Source organism: Branchiostoma belcheri, unplaced genomic scaffold (assembly GCF_001625305.1).
Source record: "Branchiostoma belcheri isolate BF01 breed outbred unplaced genomic scaffold, Haploidv18h27 scaffold10, whole genome shotgun sequence".
In the NCBI taxonomy this organism is placed as follows: Eukaryota; Metazoa; Chordata; class Leptocardii; order Amphioxiformes; family Branchiostomatidae; genus Branchiostoma; species Branchiostoma belcheri.
In genome coordinates this window covers 5123557-5137658 of record NW_017802380.1, presented here as the reverse complement: position 1 = coordinate 5137658, position 14102 = coordinate 5123557, and the positions used below count along the sequence as shown (strand labels likewise).

At 41.5% G+C, this 14102-nt stretch overlaps 1 protein-coding gene across 6 annotated transcripts in view; it reads right to left on the bottom strand.

The window, feature by feature from the left end:
* Positions 1–10000: 10000 nt before the first annotated feature.
* The window catches only part of LOC109472175 (cAMP-dependent protein kinase type II regulatory subunit-like), a 43071-nt gene continuing 38969 nt past the window's right edge, over positions 10001–14102 (bottom strand). For all 6 annotated transcript variants that reach the window (XM_019771793.1, XM_019771801.1, XM_019771777.1 and 3 more), the window contains 3 exons: positions 12733–12790; positions 12214–12282; positions 10001–11635 (listed from right to left, as the gene is read on the bottom strand). In XM_019771793.1, coding sequence (XP_019627352.1) covers positions 11505–11635; positions 12214–12282; positions 12733–12790 — 258 coding nt within the window. In that variant the 3' untranslated portion in view covers positions 10001–11504. The remainder of the gene's footprint in view (positions 11636–12213; positions 12283–12732; positions 12791–14102) is intronic.

Genomic DNA, 14102 nt, shown 5'->3' with positions numbered 1-14102 from the left:
GGGATTTAACTTGATTAACACCTGCACAGTACCATTTCCACCTGCACAGAGCATTTCTTGCTGATTGGCTGTTGGGATTTAACTTGATTAACACCTGCACAGACCATTTCCATACTGACAGTATGTCTGTATTCAAGTGTTTTGGTAGGTATTTCAAGCTTTCCTGCTCCAGCATTGGAATGCGGGGCATGAACGTTTTTTTATTTATTTTGAAAATCAACAGTTTGCATTATGCAATTAAAAATCCTAACCAATAAAGTAGGAAATAGCTATCCAACTGTTGTTTTAGTTGTATGTTACTTCATATTATAGTTATATCAATGTAAATCATTGTTTTCTCTTGTGTTTCTCATTCTTTCCCTGCCATGACGTCGTAAAATGTGGTGAACCCATCGCTGTATTTGCTCCAAAGCAAATATTGGCCTTTCTAGTTAGCAATCGAGTTTCCCCCTGAAGGCAAACTATCAAATTGACCAGCAGTATCGAGTGTTCCTGTAGGCAAACTGGATACTGGTGGCAAATTTCATATTGCAGAAGATATCTGCTTGGCGATTACAATAACAGGCCTCAGGCAAATTGAGTAAAGTTCAAACTTACTGGTAGTTGGAAGGCTCAGAAGCAAGGGAACCGTATCTGTGAGTTCCTGAGTCTCTGGGCATGAGGGAGTCCGTTAGAAACCGTGTATCTAAGGATTTTTCTTGGTGCATTGCTACAAAATGAGCGTCCGACATTGGTCAGAAATACTCGTCTGTTTTGTGATGCCATGAGTGACACTTCTGGCACGTGGGTTTTTGTTTTTTAGTGAATATATGCAACTGGGCCACACATTTACAAATGCTCTAAATACATGTATTTCATGGAGGTATGAGATCTCCTAGTTTTATTTCAGTATTGCACTTTTGAAACGGTTCGTCTCCCCCTCCAAACTGTTAACAAATGAAATACTACTGAGAGTACTGGAAACACAGACGTAAAACACAGCGAATGGGCCGGGCCTTACATCTTGTTGGAGGTTATCCTGACCCCATTGCGAGAAACGTGTCCACGTGCCTTATGGATTATGTATAATGTTGTCCTTCTTTTAGAGTAAGGACGACAGTTTCATCTCAAAATATCTCAACGGAGATGCGCAAAAGGACAATTGTCTGTCTCCGAAAACATCAGTGCCGGCTGAATACATGTGGACCAAGGCCATATGTCTGAGTGACATCGTTTAGAAAGCCAGGCATATGTGGCGCTTTCACAGCGGACCACGGTGTTACATGGGTTCCTCGCGTTCCGGCGCCTAAACTTATTATTTCTATGTCAGTTAGTGTTGCTAAGTCTTAAAGGTCATTCTTTAAGCCCAATGCCTTGTGGGTTTTCACCTTTCTTCCGAGTTTGGATTATATATTTTATGAGCCTAAACTGCAGTACCGCTACTGGCCGCCGCGAAAAACGTGGTAAAATGACCGCCAGGTTGCTAAATGTCGGAAAAGTTTTCAGGCTTACTTGACTTCGATTTCGAAAATGCAACCAGATAGAATCAATAATGATGATGTCTAGTGTATTTTCAAAACAAGAATGAGAAATTATATTAGTCCATAAATGTCATGTTAAGACTTCATCCTGTATAACCATCCCTCCAGTTGACTCATTGATGTTTGGATCATTCCTTTTTACACATGTACAACATTAAATAGATAGGCCCTTTCAAACACTGTAGTTGTGTCTAACAACAATGAACCACTATCCCAGAAATGTACAGCACCACATCGTTACTAACCTTCTTAATTAAAAAGTGTCCAACTTGTAAGTCAAGTCGTGTGATTACGCTGACTTACTAACTGGTTCAACTATTGATTTTTTTTCTATGCAATGCCTAGTCTCAGCTTAGCAGCTGTCTCAAGGACGCTGTCCAATACCACTGAGGTGGCGGTTAGCACAGTTCTGAAAACTATTTCTATCCTTTAAAGTAACAATGTCCTGTGGGAAGGAGTTCCAGAGCTTTACAGTTTACAATAAACTGCTGAATCTGTTACCAGTTCTTGGTATAGTTGCGGGATCGGTCATGGCGTCAGTAAAGTATTCCAAATCCGTTGACCAGGACTGTCAGTACGATTTATGATGAACATGTACAATTCGGGGTGGGGGTCTACCAGGTATGTGGTTAGATAGCGCCGCGGCGGGTCGCCAGACAATTTAATACTCTCCTACCAATATCTCATCACTATTGACATGTTTTCGGATATGAAACTGCGGTCCTTGTGGTATCAAGAAGGTCACATCATGAATAATTCACATGGTGAACAAGCCAAATACTAACTGAAAGTACAGTTAAGTTTTGGTCTTTGTTTCTCTCTTCACAACTTTCGCATTCAAGAAGAAATCTATGTACACCCTGTAGACAACAACGGCTATGAGTCTGCTAAGAAAGACAACGTATACGTACAATACGACAGAATTTGTGTGTTTTAAATTGTGAAAGACAATAAGTAAATAAATGAAAAGAAATAAATGAAGAACGACCAAATATCCAAGTAAACACATTTGCTGCTTTTAGACAAAACTGCACGATTGGGCTGGTTTTCCAGCTCTTCCGCTGGACTGAAAGTCGTGACTCGTGGTGGTGGAAGATCAACCACGCCCAAAATTCAACAGTAAAACTCTTAGAGCTGCATTTCTTTAGATTTCTGTTGATAGAGGAAAGGTGATAGGAAGAGACACTTGTTTTCAAAAGAAGTGCCTCTCACTGAATCCGCAAATGTTGAGGTTGTGGCTTTGCCAGAAAAGTCGAAATAGACGTGTAAATTGCACGTGGCAAATATTGCAGACTGATTCGCAGACTGGTCCCGTCCAGCCGCAGGCTACGTCGGCAGGCAGGGCACAGAAAACCTTGACAAGAAAAGTTTATAGCATCACTAATTAAATAACGGACGTATATTTCTGACCAATGACGAACACTTATTTTGCCGCAATGGACCACGTGATATTCTATAAAACCGGATTCTTGCGAGGTCTCCCTCATACGCAGAGACTGAAGAGCCCAGAGATACCCATACTTTTGACTTTCCAACATCAGGTATGTAAGTTTCGGTGAAGTCTTACTCCTACATTTCTTTGTTACCATAGTCGCACACGTATCACCTGTGCGTTGGCCTTCAATGCATCTCCTACATAGAAGCAGTGGCAAGAAACCTGAAGCACAAGCAAGTGTAGTTCTTTTTTGTGCTGGAACTACAGCGACCCTTCACGAGGTTATTTCTCCCCTTTTGATTGTTTCTACTTCAAAGTTCCTTGACTGAAGCATTGCACTTAGTTTTGCCACAACACATTAGAAATCGTTCGGTACTGAGTACAGTGTATCATTACTCCGTGAAGGAGGTCAGGACCTCCGGACGGAGTGTTGTAATCGGCTGATTTTTCATGTTCGCAGTCAAAACACTGGGTTCTCTTTGTGTAATCGGCACGCAATTTTATACGCCGTCTGCGGGCATGCCCGTGTTGATGCACGAATGTGTATTTTTGCCGTTGCTGCTTTCGCGGTCAATGTAATATCGCAGACGCACCCCTACAATTACGAGGCGAATTGGAATGGTCCAGAAAAACGCGTTGTTTGGAATAGCAGTGGGGTTCAAAAAAGTTCATGCAGATACGGGGTGGTTTTTATAAGTGGTTCCAGATGTTTTTGCCCATGGTTAAGAGATGCCAAGTTTTTTGGAAGATGTTCGCAGCCAAAACGCATTCTTCCGTACGTCGCATTTCTGTGTAATTTCGCATGTGGTGTTGCATTATGTCCGGGATGATGCACGTCTTTTTATTTTTACCGTAGCTGTTTTGATATTGGAGTAAATGCTTATTTTCGAAACATCCCCATTTCTTTGAAATGGTTTCGTCCGTTTATGCAACTGTTACTGCGCTAATGACGACCAGTCGCGCTGTCCTGATACACCGCGAATGTGCGAGTGTTCCCTGTAGACAGTCCCGGGAGTCATTTTTTTGCACATTCCAGGAGCCAAACCAAAATACGTTCATGAACCGAGTCCAAAAAACCGAAACGTGAAAATCGGATGATCGGACCTGATGTACATTTCTCTTTCTATAGATTGTACACACAATACACACATCTTTAGATAATCTGGCCATGGCAGGTTAAAAAAAAAAGTAACCCTGAATCATACTAGATTAGCGTAAATGCATGTTAATGCGTTCAAAACAAGAAAAAAATTGTTTCCGGGTATTAATCTCTTGAATCACGGCGCTGAATATTGACGCAAAAATATTTCGGGCATCGCGCGCCCTTCCCGCGTCACGTGTAGGCATCTCGCATCTCTGATTGGTTGTTGCGTCTTAAGATGACTGAGCCGACGCGCGTTTAAACAATTTTTCTTTGTTCGATTTATCACACTTTACAGAGAATTGTCGCCAATGGCTACTTCTTTTTGTTGCAATATATAATACTTCACGGAGAATTGTCACCTATGGCTTCTTGTTTTTGTTCTTATTAACAAGTGTTATAAATTTCAATAATGTTTTTGATACAAAGGCTAAGGCAGGGCATTAGCTCTGTATTATAGGATAGCTGGCGTCAAGATAGGTACTGCTATCGAGGTGTACTGCTATTAGTTAGCAGTACACCTCGATCAAATATCAAAATTGCTCCAAGTCATTTCCCATGAAGTTCATTTTTGACCACAGTCCATGTGCTGACACATAGCAGAAAACACATGTTTGAATAAAGCTTCAGCTTTTTTTTTTCAACCGAGAACATTTTTGTTGTAATTGTTCTTTCGTCCGTTTGTTTGCCTCCCCAGGACGTTTTAACGGCGTATTCTTGTGTCGCGACGCAAAATGGAAAATCTGGCTACCGTCATCATCTTTACTTTGTTAGCCACTAGTTTGGGAAAAATCACTGATTACATCATGGATTATACAGGACAAAACTTAACACACGTCCCGATAGACTCCGTTCCGCCTGACACCCACACACTAAGGCTGTCAAATAACAAAATAACCCACCTCCCCTCTTTCAATACAACTCCTGAAATACGGTATCTTTTAATCGACAAAAACAAGGTAAATCGCATATTACCACACACGTTTCAAGGGCTTGGTGAGTTAATCCACCTTGATGTTGACAGAAATGACATCGTTTCACTTCGTCAGTTCGCTTTTTCTACACTCACGATGTTGTCCAATCTCATCCTTTCAAATAACTACATTTCTCACATATCAGAGCAGGCTTTTCACGGTTTGGAGAGTTTGGACTTCCTCGAACTGTCAGGCAACCGCCTTTCTGTATTTCCGATGGGGGCCATCAAGTTAGTCCCCAGTAAACATCTCTATTTGGTCATGCTTAAAACAAATCACATCAGTCAGATACCCAGAGATATAAAAACAGTGCGTCCAGAGACTTCTTTTGATTTTCGAGGAAACCCTTTGCGTTGTCCATATGGATCAAACAACAATGACATTTTCAACGTCTTTTATTACATAACCGGCACTAGAAATAACCGTCCTTTTGTTGTCAAAGAGTTCTTTCTCAGAGAAAGGTTTAAATATTTCGGCATCCATCCTTCCGTCATGACGGTAATTGAAAACACTGACGTTGGCTTACCCGAAAAGCACGATCTTGATATAGCGTCACGTTCAGCTAAGTCCTACTACTGGAACACCCCGAGCGGACGCCGTTATCTTAACTCCTATGCCGACAACATTACGATCAAAAGCTTTACAGAAAAGGACTCTGGTGTATACACCTTTGTAGCAGACAAAGGTAGCCATAAAGTAAACTATGATTTTGTATTTTGTGTGAATAAGAACATCAGCGAGAAGCGACAACACCAGACGACAAATGCAATGACCACATCAGATAAAAACAAACCAGACAACTGCCCCACTTTCACGAATAAGTCCTGTTGTTTACCTGGGTTCCGTTCAGGGTCAATTGATCTTAAGTTATGTGTTCCTGGCAACATTACTGCAGAAACCGACAGAAATGAACCTAGACCCAACATTTTGCTAATCGTTGGCATTACCGTTCTTGCTAAATTCCTTTTGGTACTTATTCCCACTGTAGTGTTGTGTTGGAAAAAACAGCCCAATGCCAACCAAAATAACACTAACCCGTCTAGTGCAACATTTTATGTGGGAGTGCAAAGTGTGACTGTCTGTGTTCATGCCGTACCCAATACATATCACACACAAAAGGAAGAACTCGATCCGAACACTTTCGAAACTCCGTCAGTTACTTGCATATGTGCAGAAGACGCGCGATCTCGTTCCCTTTCCGTGACTCGAGCTCAAGCCGCTGCTGCGGACACGGCCCTTAATGCACAAGAAGAAACTCATCAGTACAGTAACGATGATACACCCGGACATTCTGCAGACACTGAGGAGGGACGGGATCACCTCGACGCCTCTGCGGCACCTCCTCTACCTGTGTGTGACGGTGAAGACAACTCCAGTCCTGGGGCTACAGGCCCGGACCCGCTACAAGCAGTACCCGGGCAACCTGCTTCTCAAATCGATGAATCTGAGTCCGATGAGGAAGAAAGGCCGTACGGAATGGCAGCAGCAAATTCAGCGTATGAAGACACAAACCTGTATCAGAATGAAATTGTTTCAGGCAATCATAACCCAGGACTACGTTACTCTGTGGTAAATGCGACCCAAAGCGAAACGACCCCCTCTATTCAAGAGTCAAGAAATAGCTTGTACGGACAGCAACCTGAAAACATGACCATGGTATGTGACAGTACTCGTTCGGAGGACTTGGACATCCTATATGGAAACTGTCCAGCAACGGACGAGTGACCACTGACATGATTTCTTTTCTAGTAATGGTCCAGACAATAAGTCTCAAACGTCACCCTTAAATGAGAACAAGATGAGGTAGATTAGTGTTAAGTCACTCAGTCCTTCAGACAATGTTGGGTTTGAGGCAGAATTACTTTATTTTCTGGTGTACGTCCAGGTATTTATCATAAGGCTACACCAAGTAAATTTTATGGATGACGTCCTTTGGAGACCCTAAATCTAATGCGAGAGGGCGAAAAAAAAACAAGAAGGGCCCTAAAAAACAAGATGCCTAGATTGGAAATATACTAAGAGACGACGAATGTTAGGACATAAATTGAATGAGGTGACACAGTGTAACAAGCAAGAAGTCTTTTATTCATCATCAAAACAGCAATAAATCAGGTGGAACAGTGGACAGTGAAAAATTTTCTGTTATTAACAGGATGGTCCTGTCAATAGTGCAAATTTTCTGTTATTGATATACACTTTCAATATATACCAGTAGACACTTTCTTCGTGTTACGAGTTTCACATCAATCTGGTGATTTGCGGCACTGTCGTGACTCTTTGGTCATAGTTACAGGAAGCGGAATTTCTTGTTTTTACCTCCGGGGAAGGAGATATCCTTCCGCGAGGAGGTTTTACTATGGTTCGAAACATTTCTGTCAGCAGCTGTTTCTCGCGATCGGCTGGACGGATTGGTCTGTTGTTCGGTATACGTATTGCTGTTGGGCTGCAGATGATGCAGAACGTTTTTGTTTAATTGTATATGTGTTTATGGGCGTCGAAATAAAAGGTTTTTAAGTGCTCCGGACACCCCCGCCATGCTGAAAATGGAATTTACCATGTTGTTAAGGAATGGGGAGGTTTCAGTTTTGGGTCTTACCATTTAAAAGGGGTCAAACAGAGGGGTGTCTGCTTTCGATATGTATTTTGAAATATTATCGCAGTTGTATCTCGCGTTGGGGTAGACTGGACTCGGTGTATGTTCTTCTAATGGGCTGTAGATGGTGCAGGATTTTTTGTTTTTATTGTATATGTGTTTTGGGGCGTAAAAATCTGAAAATGGTCGCGCGCGGCGCTGGGCTGGCTGCCAGCGCAACTTCCGGGTGGGCCAATGGGTCAGGGGTCAACGCCCTCTTGCGCAATCTTGGATGTTTTCGGCGTATAGTACGACTTCTTAACTTACAAATACCGTGGTATACTGTCTCAGACGTTCTCGACATGCATTTTTACCGTGGGTACATGGTATGGGCTGCAGATGAAAATGTATTAACACAACCAGGAACGCTAAATCTAACACATAAAAATATTAAATTCAACACCATCAACTATACAGAACAAACAACATGGAAAAATATACAATAAAAAGCCCGGAGGTATAAAATCTCAGATTTTACTTGTCACAGTTTTCTAGGAACAGGCCAAAATCAATGCGCGCGCGGACGTCATCCATAAAATTTACTTGGTGTGGCCTAATGCGGTTGGATAGCCAAGTTAAAGGTCACAGTTGTCATTGTGGCATATCGGATGAGCAGATGTTGGGGTGAAAGATAATAATTTTCTTTGAGTGACCAACGGGCTTCTCTGAAAGGCCCTTACCCCAAATATGCAGAGGAACAGTTGAGTAAAAGGCCAAAGTTGTAAAGGGAAAATGGATGATGTCTACATTTATCATTACGTACAAGATATGATGTATATACGAATGAAGGTGCGCTTCTGCGAGCGGACACGGTGTTACATGGGCTTTTCGTGCGGTGCCTGTAAGTTGTATGTCAACTAGTCACTAGGTCACTCTAGACGTATTCAAAGATGTCTGCACCTGTTTGGGAAGGTTTTGCCTAGATTGAAGCCTAATTATTTCTTGTATATTTGTACAGTTTACAAAAGGGAACTACATACCCGAGCATAGCCTAACCTGCAGTACCGCTCCCGGTCGCCTCTAGAAAGTGGCTAAAACGACCGTCAAATTTCCCAATTTTCTATCTTTTTGGGAATGGGGATATTGTGAAAGGCTCGCAAAGGGGTTAGAATGTGTTAGCCTTAGTTGTGATTGTTTTCGAAAAAGTGACAATCTAATATGAAGATTGACATGATTTAAGGTATAATGTTAGCCATTATCATTATTTATCCATGTGGATCTGGCGTTCTGTTTTATGGATTAGTGTTTTATGGATTAGTATTTCATGTAAGACACGTTTATGTATATTATCATGTATTGATATAATTGTACAGTTACCCGGCCCCCTGCGAGTTTGTGTTTTGTACATAAAGATGTTGTGGAACCTACTTATTAGTCGTCAATAAAGTGAAACAAAAAAGTAAAATCAGAATATTCGATTGTCCACCGCAAAGAGTAGGTGTATCAAGTAAATGTTCAAGTTCAATGCAATTTAGCCAGCTGCCGCCGTGCGGAGTGCCTGCGAAGCTGGTGTGTTACGCCGAGCGGCGGTTGTACTGGCCATGGCGGTTAACAGGTAAGTTGTAAGCAGGTACTCCAAGTCAGACTGGTAGGATAGAAGATTGGTTTTTCAAATCGTTTGGTTTCTTCATTAATCTCCTAGAATGTAGTGTACATATTCGAAATGCTTGACTGTCCCTCCTACTGTCTCCCTCCACTTCGGTATTCCCCGTGCGTGGTTTCATGACATTTGTTCCTACGTCCGCCTGGTGTCGCTTTCACTAAGCTGTATAACTTACACTGCACATTCCATCTATTCCACTAGGAGGCGCAAGCAAGCCGCTGGCAAATCAAACCATATAGTCAAGGCTTTAAAATAGCTAAAAACTTAAAAGGATGAAACATTCCAAATCTGTACCTTCTTACCCAACACATTTGAAAACAATAGCTTTTTTCCTATCTTAATTTTAATGTAAAAACTTAAACAGTATTGCAATGGGCAAGAGTTTGCAATACTGTTTGTACAGGGAACAGTTATCAATCAATACTTCATTTGACTGGAATGCCCTCCATACATGTTGTAACAACAAAGAGTGCCAAGTCTTCACATCTAACAATTGTTCTTACATACATTACTGAGGGTTTGACTTCTTTGGAGGCAGTGACTAATAATGAACATTAGGCAGTGAGATTGGAGCAAAGTCTTAGACACTAAAGACTGCCTGATTCGAATCTACAGTATACATAGTTATAGTAGCAACAGGTCCCTGCCATTAGTTGTAATTAGAGAAAACACTGCATACACAACAGACTTGGGAACAAAATAAACCTTTTATTTGACAAATTGAAAATGGAATGTCCGAAGCCACAGCTGACAAGGCAATCAAATGTGGCAAGAATGTGCACCTCGGAACAGAACCGTCTTGCCAACAACAGAGCTGGGGAGAAATGGCTTGATATAACATATTGGTAAGTACAACAAACTTGAACAACATGACAGGTGCCTAATGATGTATACACGCTACAGTGATGGCAACCAAGTTTCCAAGCGCTTCAAGGTACAGACTGTGTAATACTGACGGACGGTACCATATATTTCCTAGATGTACACCATTATACAATATCTTGATTGAGCGTACTAGAATGATAAATACAGAAATCATCATTTACAGGAAAAATACTGGCATAACTATGAAACAATGGATGATGAAGGAATGAAAAAATAGGGAGTATGTATGTTGGGTTCAGGTTATGCATGGTGACGATTTTCCGATAGTAAAAATAAAAGTTGGACTAAATTGGCTACATCAATACCATTATATTCTGCAGAACATTTGGCTACCACAAAACCGTTATATAACTATGATACAGAAACCTACAAAACTGTTGAACCAGCAACATCTTTCTTCTTACATTTTTACTTCAACAAGTTTGTGAATAGTGTTGTTAGGTATAGAATATCTCAAATTGTTCCTACTCTATAAAATAGATGTCTCACAACAAACTTTGACACTCAGAGAAAGAAAACATATATAGCAGTGACTGATGCTCGGAACCCAAATGTGCTAAAGGCAAGCGACCTATTCATTGTGTCAGTGTGCTACTTAAAAGTGCATAGCACCTTGTTTATTTGGGCATCGCCATATACAAACAACGACATCCGTTCCCTGATATAACTCTTGTTTCCACTAGTTTTTTTGACGCACTAGAGAACAGTGAACGCATCTCTACACAACTGGCGTCTACTGTGGTACACTGTCCACTGTATCAAATTGTCCAAGGTAGAAAACGCAGCTCTCTGAGTTAACATCACTCCAGCAGATGCTACATAATTATGCATAATATAGTCAGGGCTTTAAAACAGCTAAAAAGGATGAAACATTCCAAATCTGGACCTCCTTCTCTTAAAAAAATTAATTGTAATCTCATGAGTAAGATTCAACCAACATGGAGAAGCCGGTGCTTTGTGCAAACAGAACGGTACAACTTGGCACTTTTAAACATCTTACTCCTACCCTAAATAAAGCCCACATTGTCCGCCCTCTTAACAACAAATGCAAACCTAACTCTTGTCTTCATTTACATATCAACTTCACCACATCAATACGCAAACTGCTGGGAAAACTAACAAAGAAAGTACCGAGCAAAATAAAGGGAATGCCATTCAGCACAAGCGTGTGCCAACCAACGAACATTTGATACCAGACGATTTAAGTGTAAACCGGGTTAACGTGAACGATTTTGGAAATGCTTCAGCCAGTAAAGCTGTTTTTTATTCTTATCTACAAGTTTGATGTTGGTGTCTGGTGGTGTGTGTCTGGGTTCACTGCGACTCCTGTAGCTGCAGCTTGGAGCCGAAGATCTCGTGGATCTGTTCCTCGTACAGCTCGATGTTCCGCTTCATCAGCTCCTTACAGGGGCCCAGCAGCCGCTCAAACGCATGGACGTCCAGCCCTGACAATCACGAACAACAGTTAGAATGATCAAACAAGACGTCTGGAACAGCGACATGCTCATACGTTATGCTTTACACAGTCACAGTGACAGACTATAGTTAACACACACATATCGTAGAGGGTCAGTACAATATCCAGTGCACATACATGTACCTGTTGAGCACCATGCATGCAGTGTCTTAGTATGCATGGTCATGGGATGAGGTGATTTTACAAGCTAGATAGGGACACAATAAACCAGAGTTCCAAGATCTCAGCCCTGTCAATTATTATAGGTTTCACAAAGGCACAGTACCTGGTACAACCCTGATCACATACTGTACTCAAAGACATTCTGGTCTGCAACAAGGTCATTACGTCAACACCGTGTAACTTGACGTTGCCAAATATTTAAATTTGGTGCCATGCTTGACGTCAATGGCATGGGACAAAACTTCATCATGCTAAAGTTAGTACATAAACTATCCATCAACCATGTCAACCAAGTCCCAATGGGAGTACAAGACATTTCCCCCACTGAGGACATCAAAAATTCCCATGATTGCATGAAAAGTGGTAAGTAAAGGTTAAACTTACTTGCTACTTTGGTTTTGCCCACTGCATAGGCAGAGGCTGCTCTGGGATTGTTGGTCACAAGCGCCAGTTCTAGATTTAAAAGAAAAAAGAGAAAAGATTGGTATAAATGAACAATTTGAGCACATAACTTGATTATCTACCTATATGGGATGGGAGAATGATACTGCTAGTCATTACATCACCTGAATAATTGATAAGGAAAAAAATGTTACCACTTTCGTTTATCGATTTTATCTATGAAGATTGATGACTGTCACGTGTATCCTGAGCTTAAAATAAAACTCCACTCTGCAAAGTGAAAGTAAAAAAAGTTCTCTTGAACCCATTTAGCTCAATGAACAGTTGCACTACTCTTTCACTGGTTGTGACAGTACATGTATTGTTGTAATAATATGTATAGACTAACAGTAGTTATGTGTACAGTATTGTCAGTAACAGTTGTAATAATCTTTGTAATCAACACAATTCAGACGTATCTTGTGCAGTTTGATCTTAATAAAATTGTACAAAGATTCTCACCTCCAAAGTAGTCTCCCTGTTTACACCTGGTGACCTCCAGTTCCTTGTCAGGGTCGTCCTGTGGCACACAGAAGAGAAGTCAGGAGGACTGACCTGTTAGTTAACTACCAGAGGGGTTAGCCTGGGATCCTTACTATTCTAGCTCTGTTCACTCTTTCAATCGCTTCCATGCAGGATAGGCTGGCAACAGTGAAACCATTGAAACGTTTGATAGAATAGGCAAGAGTTCAGATTGGTTCTGAGTCACAGGGACTTGGAAACAGGGTTTGAATAGCAATTTAGAAGTTCAACCTTTTTACACTGCTTCTAAGATGTAATGGATTCCAACATAATGCTGGTTGTAAGGACCGATAGCTTGGTTACCAAACCTAATTTCACTGCAATTCCAGTTGCAGATGAGACGAAAGAGACATGTCAGCTAAATTAAGTTAGGTAACCAGGCTAAAGAACTATATGTTTGAACGAGGATGAGGTCAGATAATTCTGCGTGGAAGCGATTGTTGGAGCAAACTGGGGCTAGAATAGGATGGATCCCAGGCAAGCAGAGGGGATGGAAAGGGAGAGGAGACCAGGGAAGCTGAGCGTTTACAGGGACCAGCAAGATGACGTCAGTCAGATATACAGCTGCAACGGATAGCCGATAAAGGGTCACGTGGTAGAGTATAACAAGCACTGGATTCACATGAAAAGTTCACACAGGGCAGAACCACACAGAGAGCTTCCAAGTTGAATTTAGGGAGCACCACAAGTGTTAGAAATGTGAGCAATAAAGCTGACTGGACACAATCACGACAAAACTGATCAGGTGACATCACGCGGGAGTAGAGACACGAGGATTCACACTTCAGACAAGTCAGGAGCAGAATGACACAGGAACAAAGCCGTGCAACACTCAAGAGGGTCCAGGAAGGACACGCAGAGATTTATCATGGAAGTTGATCATCTGTGTTGGTAGTAATCATAGTACAATGCTAAACATTATTCTAACACAAAGGGTACACAAGGATCAAATTTTCAACAACCACTGTTGCCTTCATCAGGGTGGTTAATGACAGTGGTCATTGATCCTGTGTACCCTTGTGTACCCTTTGTGTTGAAATAAAGTTTAGCATTGTACTGAGGCAGAGCGTTGTATAGGGGGATACAAGCAATGAAGCCAGGCAAGAACACACAATGGGCCCATAATAAAAGCTGGACGACAAGAGGCACCCGGGAAAAGACAGTAGTTGAAGGTTACAGCATCAAGCTCACACATCAAAAACCAAGCTGACACCCATATCACATCAACTACCAGAACTAACGCTGCGCAAAGGAAGCTTAAATTGCTTTGACATTCTTCAATACATGCACATGACAGCATGCAGAACCAC